Source organism: Triticum aestivum, chromosome 1A, assembly GCF_018294505.1.
Source record: "Triticum aestivum cultivar Chinese Spring chromosome 1A, IWGSC CS RefSeq v2.1, whole genome shotgun sequence".
Lineage (NCBI taxonomy): Eukaryota > Viridiplantae > Streptophyta > Magnoliopsida > Poales > Poaceae > Triticum > Triticum aestivum.
Genome location: NC_057794.1, coordinates 302,126,229 through 302,142,628, shown reverse-complemented (window position 1 = coordinate 302,142,628; position 16,400 = coordinate 302,126,229). Strand labels below are relative to the sequence as shown.

The window sequence follows — 16,400 nt, the reverse complement described above, 5'->3', positions numbered from 1 at the left end:
AATCACGGATTTAATCCAAGAAAAAGAAAAACGACGAACAGATTAAAGAACAAACGTTCGTTATCTGGATCTAACGATGAACGCATTCGTTAAAACGAACAAACGAATGAGCGAATGCTCGCTAGTTAAATAAACCAGAAAAACCGATCTATTAAAAAACGAAACTAAAAAACCGAACGAAAAAACCGAACGGTTTTTCGACAAAAACCGGTGGCGGCGAGGTCGGCGGGCGCGGCGCGCTCCGGCGCGGCGGCTGAGGGTCAGCGGGCCGGCAGGCGGCGGCGAAGGCGCGGCAGAGGCGGGCGGGGCGGGCTCTAGGTTTGGGGCTCGGCTGGGCTCCTTCCCCGACTTATAAGGCCGGCCGGGCCAGGTGTCCGGGTCGGACACGGCCCGTTAGGTCGGTTCGCGTTTTCAATTTTGGGAAAGTCATTTTATTCCCTCATATTTTTGTAATAGAAATAATTGAATATAAAATAAATAAAATCAAATGATCCTATTTTTCAAAATTTGAGAAAACTCAAATATGAAAATAACGAAATCTCCAACTCTCTCCGAGGGTCCTTGAGTTGCGTAGAATTTCTAGGATCAACCAAAATGCAATAAAATATGATATGCAATGATTATCTATTGTATAACATTCGAAATTGAAACTTTGGGATGTTACAATTTGGTTGTAGTAAATACATGAGAAACAAATACAATTGTTACAATTTGATGTAGTTAACTGTTTGGTTAACTGTCTGATCTTCTATTAGGAGTATGTTATATTGTGCAATGTGGTCCTGAGTTAATGTTGGTTCATTTGGTGTGGTGTTTAGTTAACTGCTTCGTTCAATTCTGCAATGCGATATCCAATTGTCGTGGGTAGAATTTTGTATTGTTGTGCATGTGAGGAATAAATCGAATTTGGCTGCACTTAATACATGAGAAACATATACAAGTGCTATATTTCCTAATTCTTAATCATGCTTGGTTTAGATAAATGGGATTTCCATGTGGCTTGAATTAATCTGATGAATTTGCAATGTGCTTATTTTTCATCAACATATTTTACTGATAGCATGGGAACCCTTACTTAACCTGATGACTAACTACCTTATATGTGTTGCAGGGAAACAGTGGGAAGCACTGAGGTTTACAATCGAGGTTAGCACGTGCATGGTCCATTGTCTAATAGAACATTATTGTGCAATTGCAGGAACCATTCTAATATTTTGGTTTTTAACAATTTGGTCTTGCACATGTAGGTCCTGCTGTCAGAGGTTTTGACCCACTGTTCGACCCTTTTTGCATATGGGGAAATGAGTTGTCCATGAATATCAATCAAATCAAGAAACTCAGAAAGATTGTTAGGATAAACAAATTAGCGACAAAAACCAACAAGATCTTTGTCTACACAATGAAGAAGACATCAGTTCACTACAAGATGGTACTAACTATTATACCTTGCCTTTTTTATTCCTTTGCCCCACTTCTAATATAGAGAAGATATTTATTCGCATCCTTGTTTTCAGGCCTTTTCAAAGCAGTTCACTGATGATTACCTCTCAACCCACCTCTATGGTCAGGAGGCGAGGAAGGTTTTCATACAACACCCAAGGTTTAATATTCAAGTGTTCCTGAAGAGGATGAAGGACAGACGGTCAATCATCCACAGACACTGGCCTAAAGTTGCAAAGACCTTCAACATCAATGAAGGTTCAATATTCGCCTTCTACTTCAGCAGTTTCCCAAATGAGATGCATATGTCTATATACCATCTATGATGCCAATTTCGAAAGTTTCTACATGTTGCATGTGAAACTTGGTGCTGGTGCAGTTGTGTAATGGGGTAGCTAAGTGCTGAAGCTGTGAATGGAAACGTTTTCCTTGGAGCGACTGTGTGGGATGTACATACGAACGGAAACGTTTAGCGGGGACTGACTATGTGGGATGTACTTGCGACCGGAAACAATTTCGCCATATAATTGTATTTTTTAGCTCTACTTTACGTAGTTCCGTATTTGAGCGCTCGCCGGTCGCACGCGACCTCATTTTGCTGAGCGTGTGTGCCAGGAGGGCATATCCCCAATGGTTTCTGGACCGTGTGGGAAGGACCCCCTTATCGCCCACACTCACTAGGCGATGATTCCAAATGACGTCGCAGAAAGGGGTTAAAAACCGTTTGTATAGGACCGACGCGTACCAGTGTGTGCCCACCTTGGGTGCCCTCGGACCGCCTCTTTACTCTATAAATACCCCAATATTCTAGAAATGCTAGGGGAGTCGACGAAAATCAATTCCAGACGCGGCAAGTTCTAGAAACACCAGATCCAATCTAGACACCATCACGGAGGGGTTCATCATGTCCATTGGTGTCTCTCCGATGATGCGTGAGTAGTTCTTTGTAGACCTTCGGGTCCGTAGTTAGTAGCTAGATGGCTTCCTCTCGCTCGTTTGATTCTCAATACATTGGTCTCTTGGAGATCCATATGATGTAATTCTTTTGCGGTGTGTTTGTTGGGATCCGATGAACTTTGAGTTTATGATCAGTTCTATCTCTTTTTATCCATGAAAGTTATTTGAGTCTTCTTTGATCTTTTATATGCATGATTGATTATAGACTCGTATTTCTTCTCCGATATTTGGGTTTTGTTTGGCCAACTTGATCTATTTATCTTGCAATGGGAAGAAGTGCTTTGTGATGTGTTCGATCTTACGATGCTTGATCCAAGTGATAGAAGGGGAACCAACACATATGTATCGTTGCTATTAAGGATAACAAGATGGGGTCTATTTCGACATAAACATATCTTGTCTACATCATGTCATCGTTCTTATTGCATTACTCCGTTTCTCCATGAACTTAATACACTAGGTGCATGCTGGATAGCGGTCGATGTGTGGATTAATAGTAGTAGAAGCAGGCAGGAGTCGGTCTACTAATCTTGGACGTGATGCCTATATAATGATAATTTCCTGGATATCGTCATGATTATTTGAAGTTCTATCAATTGCCCAACAGTAATTCATTTACCCACCGTTTGCTATTTTTCTCGAGAGAAGCCACCTGTGAAAACTACAGCCCCCGGGTCTCTTCCATAATATATTTGTCTTTGCGGTCTATTTGTCTTTGCTTTTATTTTTAGATCTATTAAACCAAAAATACAAAAATCCCGTGCTGCAATTTATTTTATCCGAGATCTATTTATCCCATCTATCATATTTTATCACGTCTGTTTGCCAATATTTGGCGCCGTTACCCGAAAGGGATTGACAACTCCTTTCATACGTCGGGTTGCGAGTATTTGTTATTTGTGTGCAGGTGTTGTTTACGTAGTGTTGCTTGGTTCTCCTGCTGGTTCGATAACCTTGGTGTCATCACTGAGGGAAATACCTACCGTCGATGTGCTGCATCATTCCTTCCTCTTTGGGAAAATACCAACGTAGTCTAGCAGACATCAAATGGTATTTCTGGCGCTGTTGCCGGGGAGACATCATTAACATCTAGGGGCGTGAAACAATAGCGCTTCTTGGGAGGCAACACAATGAATAAAATTTATTTTTGCTTTTTGATTCCTGTTCTTGAGTGTTAGCACAATTATACTACTGTTATGATTGTGTTTTTTGTGTTTTAATTAGTGTTTATGCCAAGTAAAGCCTTTAGGATCTTCTTGGGTGATAGTTGACTTGATCTTGCTGAATGACAGAAACTTTTACACTCACGAAAATGATTTTCATTTTTAATCAGAGCGTGATAAAATACCAATTCTTTTCATAGAAGATTAATATACAAATTGCTCAGGCCATCCTAATTTTTCAGAGTTTTTGGAGTTATAGAAGTATTTGAAATACCCAGATTGTTCTATTTTTTGACATATTCTATTTTCTTTGTGTTGTGTGCTTGTTTTGATGATTCTATGGTTTTCTTTGAAGAGTTTTTGCCATAGAAAAGTTGGAATACATTAGATATAATGCAAGAATAAAATATGAATTGGTTTGCAACAACACTTATAGTAGTGATTTGTTTTCTTATACTAACGGCTCTCACGAAGTTTTTGTTGAGTTTTGTGTGATTGAAGTTTTCAAGTTTTGGGTGATGTTACGATGGATGAAGGAATAATGAGTAAGAAGAACCTAAGCTTGGGGATGCCCATGGCATCCCAAGCTATTATCCAAAGAGAAGCAAGCAACTAAGCTTGGGGATGCCTCGAGTGGCATCCCCTCTTTCTTCTAATGACCATCGGTATTTTATTCGAAGCTATATTTTTATTCGTCACATACTATGAGTTTTGCTTGGAACACCTTGTGCGATATGAGTCTTTGCTTGTTTTGCTTTGTGTTTTAAGTCTTGAATCCTTGTTGGACACACCTATTTGAGAGAGCCAAAATTATGCCATGATTTGTTAGAATTGCTTTATATGCTTCACTTAAATCTTTATGAGCTATGGAATTGCTCTAGTGCTTCACTTATATCTTTTTGAGCACAGTGTGCTTTGTTATTTTTGAAGAAATGCTCTCTTGCTTCACTTAGATTTATTTGAGAGTTAGTAAAAAATTTAAGAAATTCTTGCTTGCTTCACTTAAATTAATTTGAGAGAAAGAAATATTATGCTCATGATCTTCACTTATATTTGTTTGAGGTTATCAAAAGCAACACATGAAAATTAGTCCCAATGTGACATATATCCAAGAAGGATATAATAAAAACTTTCATGAAGATCATTGGACAAAATAAACTTGATTCCTTGTAATAGTTTTGAGATATGATGATGCGATATGTGAGTCATGTTGATGAGTAATTATGCTTTAGTAACAATATTGGTGTTAAGGTTTGTGATTCCCTATGCAAGCACGAAAGTCAATAGTTATGCAATGAAATTACATCCTACTTTTGGTGCATTATTCGGTGTTAACTATGCTTAATGCTCGCTTATGAGATTATTCGTTTCTTGGTTGGTCGCTTCTCAATCTTTTGCTAGCCTTCATTTTGCACTAAGAATGATCACTACTTGTGCATCCAAAATCCTTTAAACCAGTTTTGCCATATGAGTCCACTATACCGACCTATATGTGGTATTCTTTTGCCTTTCTAAGCAAATTTGTATGTGCCATCTCTAATTTTGAAAATAAAGTTCTCTTTTGTATGCTCGTACCGCTCGCGAGGCGGTGAGGAGTGGCCGATATTTTCCATGCTAGATGTCTTACTCTCACGATGAGTGTTTATTCACTTCTCATTGCACGAGAGTAAGGCAAAGGTATTAGGGATACCCAGTCCCGAAATAAAAAATGAACTTACTTTATGTTGTCAAATAATAAATTCCTTGTAAAGTGTTGGTATGGAAGGCACCCGTGGATACGGTTAGCCATGGAAAGTAAAAGTATGATGGAAAAAGGAATAAACTTTAATTTCTGTTTGGGAACCGCCTATGATATATCTAGCATGGAAAGTGTGGGGAACTCTAAGTTGTTTTCGTTGGTGGGAAAAGTATGCCTCCCAAAATATTTTTATCTCTTAATTTTTGCTTTGAGCTCTGGCACCTCTACAAATCCCTACTTCCCTTCGCGAAGGGCCTTTCTTTACTTTATGCAATTTTTATTTTTTAATTTGAGTCTTCATCTTCTCTTATAAAGCACCAACTAGGCACTATGATCGTACTTGAGCATTTGGTGTAGCTAATATGCGAGTGTGTTTCATGAATGGATCAATGATTGAGAATGATGGGATAGGGATAACTTATTTTAGCATTGATATTTTGAAAGACATGGTTGCTTGTTGATATGCTTGAGTATTTAAGTCTCATATCAAAACTATACTATATATTGCTTTGAATCATATAAAAGTCCAAATGTCCATGCAAAAAATAATAGGAGATGACATGTTAGGCAGCATTCCACATCAAAAATTCTATTTTTATCATTTACCTACTCGAGGACGAGCAGGAATTAAGCTTGGGGATGCTGATACGTCTCCAACGTATCTATAATTTTTGATTGTTCCATGTTGTTATATTATCATTCTTGGATGTTTTATAATCATTTTATATCATTTTTGGTACTAACCTATTGACATAGTGCCAAGTGCCAGTTGCTGTTTTTTGCAAGTTTTTTACATCGCAGGTAATCAATATCAAACAGAGTCCAAATGCAGCGAAACTTTTTGTGGATTTTTTTGGACCAGAAGACATCCAATGGGCCGGAGAAGCGCCTGGGGGGTGCTCCGAGGGGAGCACAACCCACCAGGGCGCGCTTGGAGGCCCAGGCGCGCCCTGGTGGGTTGTGCCCACCTCGGGTGCCCCCCGGATCGCCTCTTTATTCTATAAATGCCCCAATATTCCAGAAACCCTAGGGGAATCGACGAAAATCAATTCCAGCCGCCGCAAGTTCCAGAAACACCAAATCCAATCTAGACACCATCACGGAGGGGTTCATCATGTCCACTAGTGCCCCCCTGATGATGGGTGAGTATTTCTTTGTAGACATTTGGGTCCGTAGTTAGTAGCTAGATGGCTTCCTCTCTCTCGTTTGATTCTCAATACAATGGTCTCTTGGAGATCCATATGATGTAATTCTTTTGCGGTGTGTTTGTTGGGATCCGATGAACTTTGAGTTTATGATCAGATCTATCTATTTTTATCCATGAAAGTTATTTGAGTCTTCTTTGATCTCTTATATGCATGATTGATTATAGCCTTGTATTTTTTCTCTGATATTTGGGTTTTGTTTGGCCAACTTGATCTATTTATCTTGTAATGGGAAGAGGTGATTTGTGATGGGTTCGATCTTACGGTGCTTGATCCCAATGACAGAAGTGGAACCGACATGTATATATTGTTGCTATTAAGGACAACAGGATGGGGTCTATTTCTACATAAATAGATCTTGTCTACATCATGTCATCGTTCTTATTGCATTACTCCGTCTCTCCATGAACTTAATACACTAGATGCATGCTGGATAGCGGTCGATGTGTGGAGTAATAGTAGTAGATGCAGGCAGGAGTTGGTCTACTAATCTTGGACGTGATGCCTATATAATGATCATTGCCTGGATATCATCATGATTATTTGAAGTTCTGTAAACTGCCCAACAGTAATTCGTTTACCCACCGTTTGCTATTTTTCTCGAGAGAAGCCACTAGTGAAATCTACGGCCCCCGGGTCTCTTCCTTAATATATTTGCCTTTGCGATCTAATTGCCTTTGTTTTTATTTTCAGATCTATTAAACAAAAAATATAAAATCCCGTGCTGCAATTTATTTTATCCGAGATCTATTTATCCCATCTATCATATTTTATCACGTCCGTTTGCCAATTTTTGGCGCCGTTACCCGAAAGGGATTGACAACCCCTTTAACACGTCGGGTGTCGACTATTTGTTATTTGTGTGTAGGTGTTGTTTACGTAGTGTTGCTTGGTTCTTCTACTGGTTCAATAACCTTGGTCTCATCACTGTGGGAAATACCTACCGTCGTTGTGCTGCATCATCCCTTCCTCTTTGGGGAAATACCGACGTAGTCTAGCAGACATCAGATGGTGATTCCTCTTAAGTTCACCTTGACGATTACATCAAGTGGATTCCATCGAGGGTGATTCCTCGGATTCCCCTTTGGTGTTTTGGACACACTGTTACTTTGACGTTACCACAGAACCATTTAAAAGACGGGTCGGTCCGAGGGGTGCCCGCGAGTTGATGTGAAGTCGGGTTGGCCTGGAGGGTACCTGCGAGATAATTACGAGGCACGGCCAGGTAGGCAGACCGCTGCGGAGTGGGATGGGCTAGCCCTTGCCGCATTTCGTCGATATGGGGCGACGAGGTCACATGATCGTGAGTCTCGGCTCTTCTCCGCGAGCTCCCAATACACTAAGGGTTTGGGTGTTTGATCTGACTTGGCCACTGGACTATACACACTAACCGCCATGCGGGAACAGTTATGGGCACTCGGCGTCGTACGTTCTTTCGAAAGCTCTGTTAGACATCCAGTTCAGCATAGTGGGCCTGTCAGGGCAGTGCCATCCAGGATGACGTGGTGTTCGTCCCAGCTCGTCACATAACGATCCGGAGTGCAAAGGGCGATGGGCCCAAGACCTCGGAGTGCTTAGGATCTAGATCGGTGGGGACCTCTTTGTGGAGCCTAGGTACGACTACGACGTGTTGATCTTCCGAGGCCGGGCATGACCCAGGAAAGTGTGTCCGGCTAGAGTAATCAAGCGTGTTGGGTAATGTGTGGTGCACCCTTATAGGGAAGTTATCTATTCGAACAGTCGTGTCCACGATAATGGACGCTCGGAGTTGTATCCCGATCTATTACACTTAGAAATGGATACTTGAGACATGAGATGGATATGTTGGCTCCAGAATTGCTTTCTTGCATGAAGTCAAGGAAGGATCTCTGGGCATTATTACTACAACATGCTTGTTAATTATAAAATGCTATTACGTACTCTTCTGAATGCTGCAAGACTCTTGAAGATGCTAGTCTTCGATAGGCTACGTTTTCCCTTCTCTTCTGGCATTATGCAGTTCAATCCACAGATACAGCTTATTTCTTTGATACCAATGCAAACTTAGTATATATCTGATGCTTGCGAGTACTTTGGATGAGTACTCACGGTTGCTTTGCTACCTCTTTTCCCCTATATCCGGTTGCTGCGATCAGATGGTGGATCCCAAGAGTCAGATGCCATCATTGACGATTTTTACTACCCCGAGGTGCCTACTACTACGTAGAGACTGTTGACGACCAGGAGTAGTTAGGAGGTCCCAGGCAGGAGGCCTTGCCTTTTCGATCGTTGTTGCTTTTGTGCTGACCTTCTTAAGGTAGTCTTGTTTAACTTATGTCTGTACTCAGATATTGTTGCTTCCGCTGACTCTTGTGCTTTCAAGCTTTTGTATTCGAGCCCAGAAAACCATTGGCTTGTAATATGAAGCTTGTATTATATTAATTTGCGTTTAGAGTTGTGTTGTGATATCTTCCCGTGAGTCTCTGATCTTGATTGTACATATTTGCGTGTATGATTAGTGTACGATTGAATCGGGGCATCACAGGAGTACACAAATTTCACTAATTTTCACTAAATTGACTGATCATTGACAGGAACAAACAACTGAGGAACGAGGAAGGAGCATACAACGGCGGGGAAGGAGTGGCAGCGATGGTGGGAAAGGAGCGGCGGCGGCGACACTTGATCGGGCGCGCAGTCGTATCGCCGCCGGGAGATGTGGGTTAGAGAAAGGAAGAAAGAGAGAGAGGAGCGGCGTCCTGGGACTTGCCCACATCCCGCACCGGAGTGGGTGGCCGCGGCGGGCGCCAGGAAGAGGCTGCAGACACGAGCAGGGTGACGAGGAGGAGGCGCGCGTCAGTCATGGAGGAGCCGCTCACCGAAGTGGTCACCTCGAAGTAGCAGAAGCCGCAGGTGGGCGGCGGCGCAGCTCGCCTTCATGCAGGTGGCGCACATGGGCAGGGAGGCGCAGATTGGTAGCGGGCCAGCGGCGGCGCGCTGACCCTACGACGGCTGCCGCCGGTGGCTGGGGCTGGTTCCTGCCACGCGCGACGGGGGAAGGGAGGAAGAAGCAGAGGGGTGATTAATAAAAGATTTAAAAATTGTAAGGTTTTTTTCTAATGCAAATGAACTATGCGCAAGACAAAATTTTCCGAACGGAGAGAGTAGAAAGCTAGCCTCGGACCAAACATACAAGCAAGCACCTCGATTGATCCACGATAGCTAGCACAACGTGCATGTGTAGCTTTTTTTAACGGCTACAGCCAAACTTTTTTGAGCGTGTAGTTACTTTCTCGTACGATAATCCACTTCTCGGACCAGTCTCAGCTACATCTGCGTTGATGAAAAAAATCAAAACAAATACAATAAAAATTCAAAAATTTCAAATTTTTTTTGTGTTATATAATTTGACGTGTGAGGTTCGCTCTAATTTTCAAATCATCTATAACTGAGTACAGTAGATTTCAGTAAAAAAAGAAAAATTCGGAGTCTGTAAAAAAAATTTATTATTCATGCAGTGTTTTAATTCGATTTGTCTTTTTTGCCGAGAACTACTCAGATGTCTAAATGATCTGAAAATTGAAGCGGACCTCACGCAATAAATTATCTACCACTCAAAAGATATTTGGAACTTTTTATTTTATTTTTGATTTTTTTATGATTTTTTCTGACCCAGTGCAGATGAGCGTGAGCACCGAAACGCTGCACTTCTTTCTTGTGCATATATTATAAAAAAACAAAGAAAAAATGGAGGAGGCACAAATAGGTAATGAAGTGAACTTAGATGGCACATCACGCCCTTTAGATAATACAGTATATTGAAGAGACAAGTATAGCAGAGATCGCTTGCACTCATAAAATATACGAACCCCTGAGCAGTAAAATACGCACCACGCATTATAACTACTCTTACGACTTCTTCAATGATTGGTCGAATATGCTAACCCAACCAATTATTAAAAGGGAAACGTTTGGGGCCGGGACACCGGCGAAACATTGGGCCGGTCTCCCTCTTCCTCGTGTCTTCTTCATCGCATCTCCCGCACATCTCGCGCAGCTCGCCGGGGCGCGCGCCGCCCTCTTCTTCTGCCCCCTCCACCCCACCCCTTCCCCATCCCTTCCCCCTCTCCCCCTCCCCCCTCGCCCCCCGGTCGCAGCACCACGCCTCCCCTCCCTGCTCGAAGCTTCCATGGCATTGCGCGGTGACCATCCCATCTCGCCGGCGACCGAGGGGCGGTGACCACGGGAGATGCTGCAACTAGGGGCGACGGGGTGCTACCACGGCGACGCGCTACCTCGCAGCATCGGAGCTCTGCCTACCTCGCCGGACCCGGCCATGTTGGAGCTGCAACCAGCCATGGTAGACTACACCTCCATGGCGATTTTTTTTGCTGAAACTGGTTGTAGCAAATTCAATCGCCGGTGGTAGCAAAAATCTACTACGGTTGCAGGAAAATGGCGTCATCTTCATCGCGGGATCGCAGCTGAGATAAGAAGTTTGAAGCTTTTTCCAATGCGGCTGTAATTTTTATAACTGTCGGTTGCAACTTTTCGTTTTTCGTCCATGGCTTCGTTTCCACGGTTGAAACTTTTTTTATAGTCGGATGAATCTTTTTTCATCGCTAGATGAAGCTTTTTCTGTCACAGGTTGTAACTTTTCGTCCATGTCTTCGTTTCCACGGTTGAAACTTTTTTTATAGTCGGATGAAGCTTTTTTCATCACTAGATGAAACTTTCTCTATCACCGGTTGTAACTTTTCATCCATGCCTTCTTTCCACGGTTGAAACTTTTTTTATAGTCCGATGAAGCTTTTTTTCATCGCTAGATGAAGCTTTTTCTGTCACCGGTTGTAACTTTTCTTGGTCATCCATAACTCCAGTCGTATACTGGTTGAAGCTTTTTTCGTAGCCGGTTGAAGCTTTTCCTATCGCTAGTTGTAGCTTTTTTTCGTCGTAGTTTGCAGCACTGAGCATCTCCCTGGGCGCTCGATTTTTTTTGTTCGCAAGCGGGGGATGAGCGCCGGCGAGCACACCGGTGAGCACGCCAGTGAGCTCCAGTCGTCGCCACCGGAACTGCAACGGTGGCCATGGAAGCTACAACCGTAGGGATTTGCTATTGCATGGGGCGAAGCCGGTGAAGAGGATGGTCGCCGAGGACTGGGACCGGGGCGACCGGCGACCAGGGCGGCCGGGAAAGACGGCCGGCGAGGACGGCGACCAGGGAAGAGGAGGGTAGGCGAGGGAGGAGCGGCGACGAGGGGGAACGCGGGGCGGCCGGCGAGATGGGGTTCGCGAGAGGAAGACGACGCTCGTTACACGCTCGCGAGAGGAAGACGACGATCTGGTTGGATAAGGATCCAACGGCTCGGGACGGGCTGATCTGACGGCTAGGGTGCGACCGGCCGAAACGTTCCCCCGACGCACCGACGCCTAGCATCGCCTTTATTGAAACCCTTCCAACCAAACATAAACTAAAAAATATATTTAATTTCTAATTTCTGTAAATAAAATACTCCCTTCAGTAAGATGTAAACGCTCTTATATTTATTTAGAGGGGTAGTACCCTACAAACAAGTGAGCATCCATCCAACGATACGCTACTGTATTAAAGTCAACACCTTCATTGTCATTTGTCAAGTAAGCAAAGCAGCCAGGTCGGACCCAATCAAAGCCAAAGAAAGCAAGAACTTCCCCGGCCGTCCATGGCCACCTACCCCCTCCTCCTCCCCCTCCTCGCCGCCGTCGCCGTGGCGGCAGCGTCGTCCGCGGAGGACACGCCAACGGCGTACGAGATGCTGGAGCGGTACGACTTCCCGCGGGGCATCCTGCCGGAGGGGGTGGAGGGGTACGAGCTCGATCGGGACGGCGGCTTCCAGGTGTACTTCCCGCGGGAGTGCGAGTTCCTGCTAGCCAAGCAGTGGCTGGTCAAGTACGACACGCGCATCGCCGGCGCCGCCAGCGCGGGCAAGCTCGCGGCGCTGCAGGGCATCTACGTCAAGGTACTCTTCCTGTGGATCCCCGTCGCCGAGGTCGACCGCGCCGGCGAACGCCTCAGCTTCTACATCAGCCCCGTCTCCACGTCCTTCCCGCTAAGCGACTTCGCCAGCAGCCCGCACTGCCGCGGCTACCACGACCGCGCCGCCGTCGCTGCGGCCGTCTCGTGAATCATATGCTTTTTACATGTGGGCTTCTGCTCGGTGATTTGCCTTGCTATTCAATTAGTGCCAGTGTTAGCTACTACTACTACTTAGCTACTGCTGCTGGGGGAAATAGTATATTTCACATGGAAAACTCTATTGATACGGCTTGATCATTTGAACAAGACTCGCATGAGTCGTTGTTTCAATTAACCTTTGTACCATCGTGGATATATCAATGAGCTCTATACGATTCCAGTTTAGCATGAGATCCATTGATGGCGTTTCGCAGGAGCCAGCGTTTATCTAGAATTTTGTTGAGATGTACCGGTATGCATTTATTGGTCACAAATTAGCTTATGTGGTCTGTCTATAGCACATCTAAGTGATTCAATCAAATATAAACAAAAAAAAAGGAAAAGAAAATATCCACACATATCTTCATGTAAGATTAATGACATAGGATTTAGATGTGCAATACTTGTTGCATATCTAAATGTGCTTTAACAAAACTGTATGTTAATTGTCTAGAAAGCCTGGCCAATCATATGTATGGTCAGGGTCGCAATAGGCCACCGTCGATTCAAATCGATAGCTATGGACCATAACTAATGGACTTTGATAATCGGCGAACGTCAGAATTTTTAAGCATGGCAAGAAAACGTTTTTTTTATAACTCACTGTAATAGAAAATGTTAGAGTACAAATTATGTTGTCACAAGGACGTCAATTTTCTTTATTAAGAATGGCAAATCCTAACAAAAAACTAAACATGGCGGATTTGCCTTGCTTGCTAAATGAAATTGTCATCCCAACATAATTATGTTAATATGTAAGAAAGGATTTTGTTCCACTTGAGCTGACACTAGCATCCAAGTTCTTGTTATCTTGATCCAAGATTGAGCGTACTCAACCCCCTGTTGGGGGGTATGGGACCCCTCTCGGCCTAGTACCATTACCTCAGACATGCCCAGGGGTAGACCTGGCCATCCTCCGGGCCGGGCCGGGCTTCGGGCCGGGCCTGACCAAGCCCGAGGCAGAAAACTCAGGCCCGAGCCCGGCCCATCACAGCAAAAAACACGTCGGGCCTCGGGCCTCGGGCCAGGCCTCTTCAGTAAATAGCATAAACAGCAGGCCCAGGCCCGGCCCGACCTAGTCTTCGGGCTCAAAACCTAGGCCCAGGCCCGGCCCGAGAGCAGCGTCGGGCCGGGCTTTTTCGGGCCGGGCTGTTCGGGCCAGGCGGCCCATGGCCAGGAGTACCCAGGGGTCCCATACTCAGGCTTTTTATTTGTAGTGTGTGTTGGTGTGCAACCAGGTAAACGATGCGGCGTGTTGCATTGTACTACTGTCGTTTCTAAATATAAGATATTTTGGCAGTTTAAATTGAAGTGTCAAAACATCTTACATTTAGATGGTGTGGACACATCACTTTTGCTGAGTGGTTATCATGTGGTCTATAGCCACCTTAGTCGTGCATGCAACTGTTTGGTCTGTTTCGAAAAACTTGGCCAAACTCATGATTTAGGTACGACTAAGTTGGGTGGTTCCTTGAACTTGTTTGCAACATAGGGGAAGTAATATGGCCACACTCTCTCTGTCGGCACACTCCGAGCGTCCTATTGGCCGGCATCAAGAACATTAGGCACGTGTTAGGGTAAATTGGTACACCCTGCAGGGTTACTATTCGAATAGCCCTGTCCGCGGTTATGGATGACTTGAAGATTGTGTACCTGATCATAGTAGCTTCAACTAATAATAACCATATTTGGTGTGAGTGTCTTTGGGGATCCTTCCTCGTGGGAGATGCGAGGGGGGTGCAATGTAGTGTTATGATGTGGTGGCTAGAACATATGATGCATATGCATATATGCTTTATTATCTTATAGCATGCCTCTATAGGATACTAGTGCTTGCTACCGCTCACCACATACCCCTTCTTTGAGAATGATGCATACTTAGCATAGATTTTATGTATGTCTTGCGAGTATAGTTGAGTACTCATCTTGCTTTATTTATTCTTTTTATCCGGATGCTGCAGATCAGATGGTAGCATTTGGAACAGGTGATCTCTAGTGGTGAAGGAAGGCGTTAGATATGGTTATCCCATACAGTCCTTCTGGAAGGGTTATAGATTTCATTTGCTTTTCTTTAAGCCTTCTTAAAGTATTTGTTAAATTTAGGTGTCTAAGGTTTATTTGTCGCTTATGTTGTGAGAGCTACGACTTGGTCGAAAGACTCTCGTATGTAATCATTTGTTAAATTTGACTCCTTGCAGTCATTGTATAGATATTGTTGCGGTTCTTTTAGTGTTTTTTATGATACTTGTCTTTCCATCCACATAGTGCGCATGTTGCATGTATGGATATGGTGTGCACGCTGTGTTTGGTGGGCATCCTCGGATCGATACTATGCATTTGATAACGAGGTGCTAGATCAGTATATATAGTGTCCCGGGGCGTACATTGAGAGAGCCTTAGTGTGCTTCAAGCTCGCTTTTGATTGTTCATTGATCTGTGGAGTATTGGAACCCACAAATACAACAGACCGTGAAAACATGCAATATCTCGCACATCATGATCATCGAGTATGGGAGAGGAGAGCCAGAGGACTTTTGCTACCTCTACAATGGTGAAATTGTGGAACCGAAGCATCAACCAAACATAATCTAGAGGTTTCTTGCAGCCCATTGAATGATAGAGAACCCATAAACTCACCATCAACTCTACAATGATCTTGTTGAGCACTTGTGGGCACTTCATGACGGTTGATTCCTGCACTTTTATCATGTTTTATTTATTCGAATTATTACTTTATTTGGATTGTATGGTGTGTTTGAATTTAAATAGTTAAATTTGAAATAATGTTGAAGCAATGCATTAGACATATCAATGTTCTCAATGATATGTCGTGCATATGTAGTTGTAATGGAGTTTGCATGCAAAAAAGATGGAAGAAATTAGTAAAAGAAAAACTATAGTGAGTTCAATTTTAGGTGAAGGGCTAGACGTGCACACTTTCTAACTCCTTAAATTTGAGGAGTTCAGTTTTGGGAGATCTTTTGAAGAGCTCGGTTTTAGGAGAAGGACCAAAGATGCTCGTACTATTAGTCACAATCAGAAGCACCGGGGAAAGGGTGACAGAATGTTTTTTTGAACCCAACACCATAGAACAAATGTTCTAAAATGTTCTACGGTAAATATATTAATAAAATAAATAATGTACAAGCCCCAAGGGGTAAAAGATTGGCTAGGGATTAGCCAATGCCTACTCTAGGTATGGAGTTCATCATTACAAGTTATGGTCCATCCACTGTGTGAATCTAAGTTCAAACTTATGCTTAATCTTGTGTCTGAGAAGCTTTAAATCTTGCTTAAGGTGAAATCTCTAGGATTGGACAGACTGCTGGATTGACCTGAATACTTTTCCATTTCTCTGAATCCATATGTTCCAGCATCCCGGTATGATGATCTCTACTGCAAACTGCTTTGGTAAGTGACTTATTGCCAGGGTGGTGTCCTCATAAACTGATGTACCTCGCTGCCTGTTGGGTATCAGAGAGTTCCAACACTCTTGAGCAAAGTTACAGTCCCAAAGTAAGTGCATGATGGTCACCTCTTCCTGTTGATTACAGTTTGGGTAGAAAATGTCATCAAGGTGCATGCCTTTTCTGAGTAAGAGTCCTGGTGTTGATTCTACAATGTGCAACTAACTAGAAGAAGAATTTATGTTTAAGTCTACTAGAGCTACTCCAAATGATGTTGAAAATGGGGTGTTCTTCCTT

At 43.5% G+C, this 16,400-nt stretch overlaps 1 protein-coding gene across 1 annotated transcript; it reads left to right on the top strand.

Moving 5' to 3' along the window:
• The first annotated feature begins 12,106 nt into the window (after positions 1-12,106).
• On the top strand, positions 12,107-12,882 carry LOC123121302 (uncharacterized protein At5g01610). The gene has a single exon (XM_044541257.1). It carries the CDS (start codon positions 12,185-12,187, stop codon positions 12,644-12,646), a length of 462 nt encoding a protein of 153 aa, XP_044397192.1. The 5' UTR covers positions 12,107-12,184; the 3' UTR covers positions 12,647-12,882.
• The last annotated feature ends 3,518 nt before the right edge of the window (positions 12,883-16,400 follow it).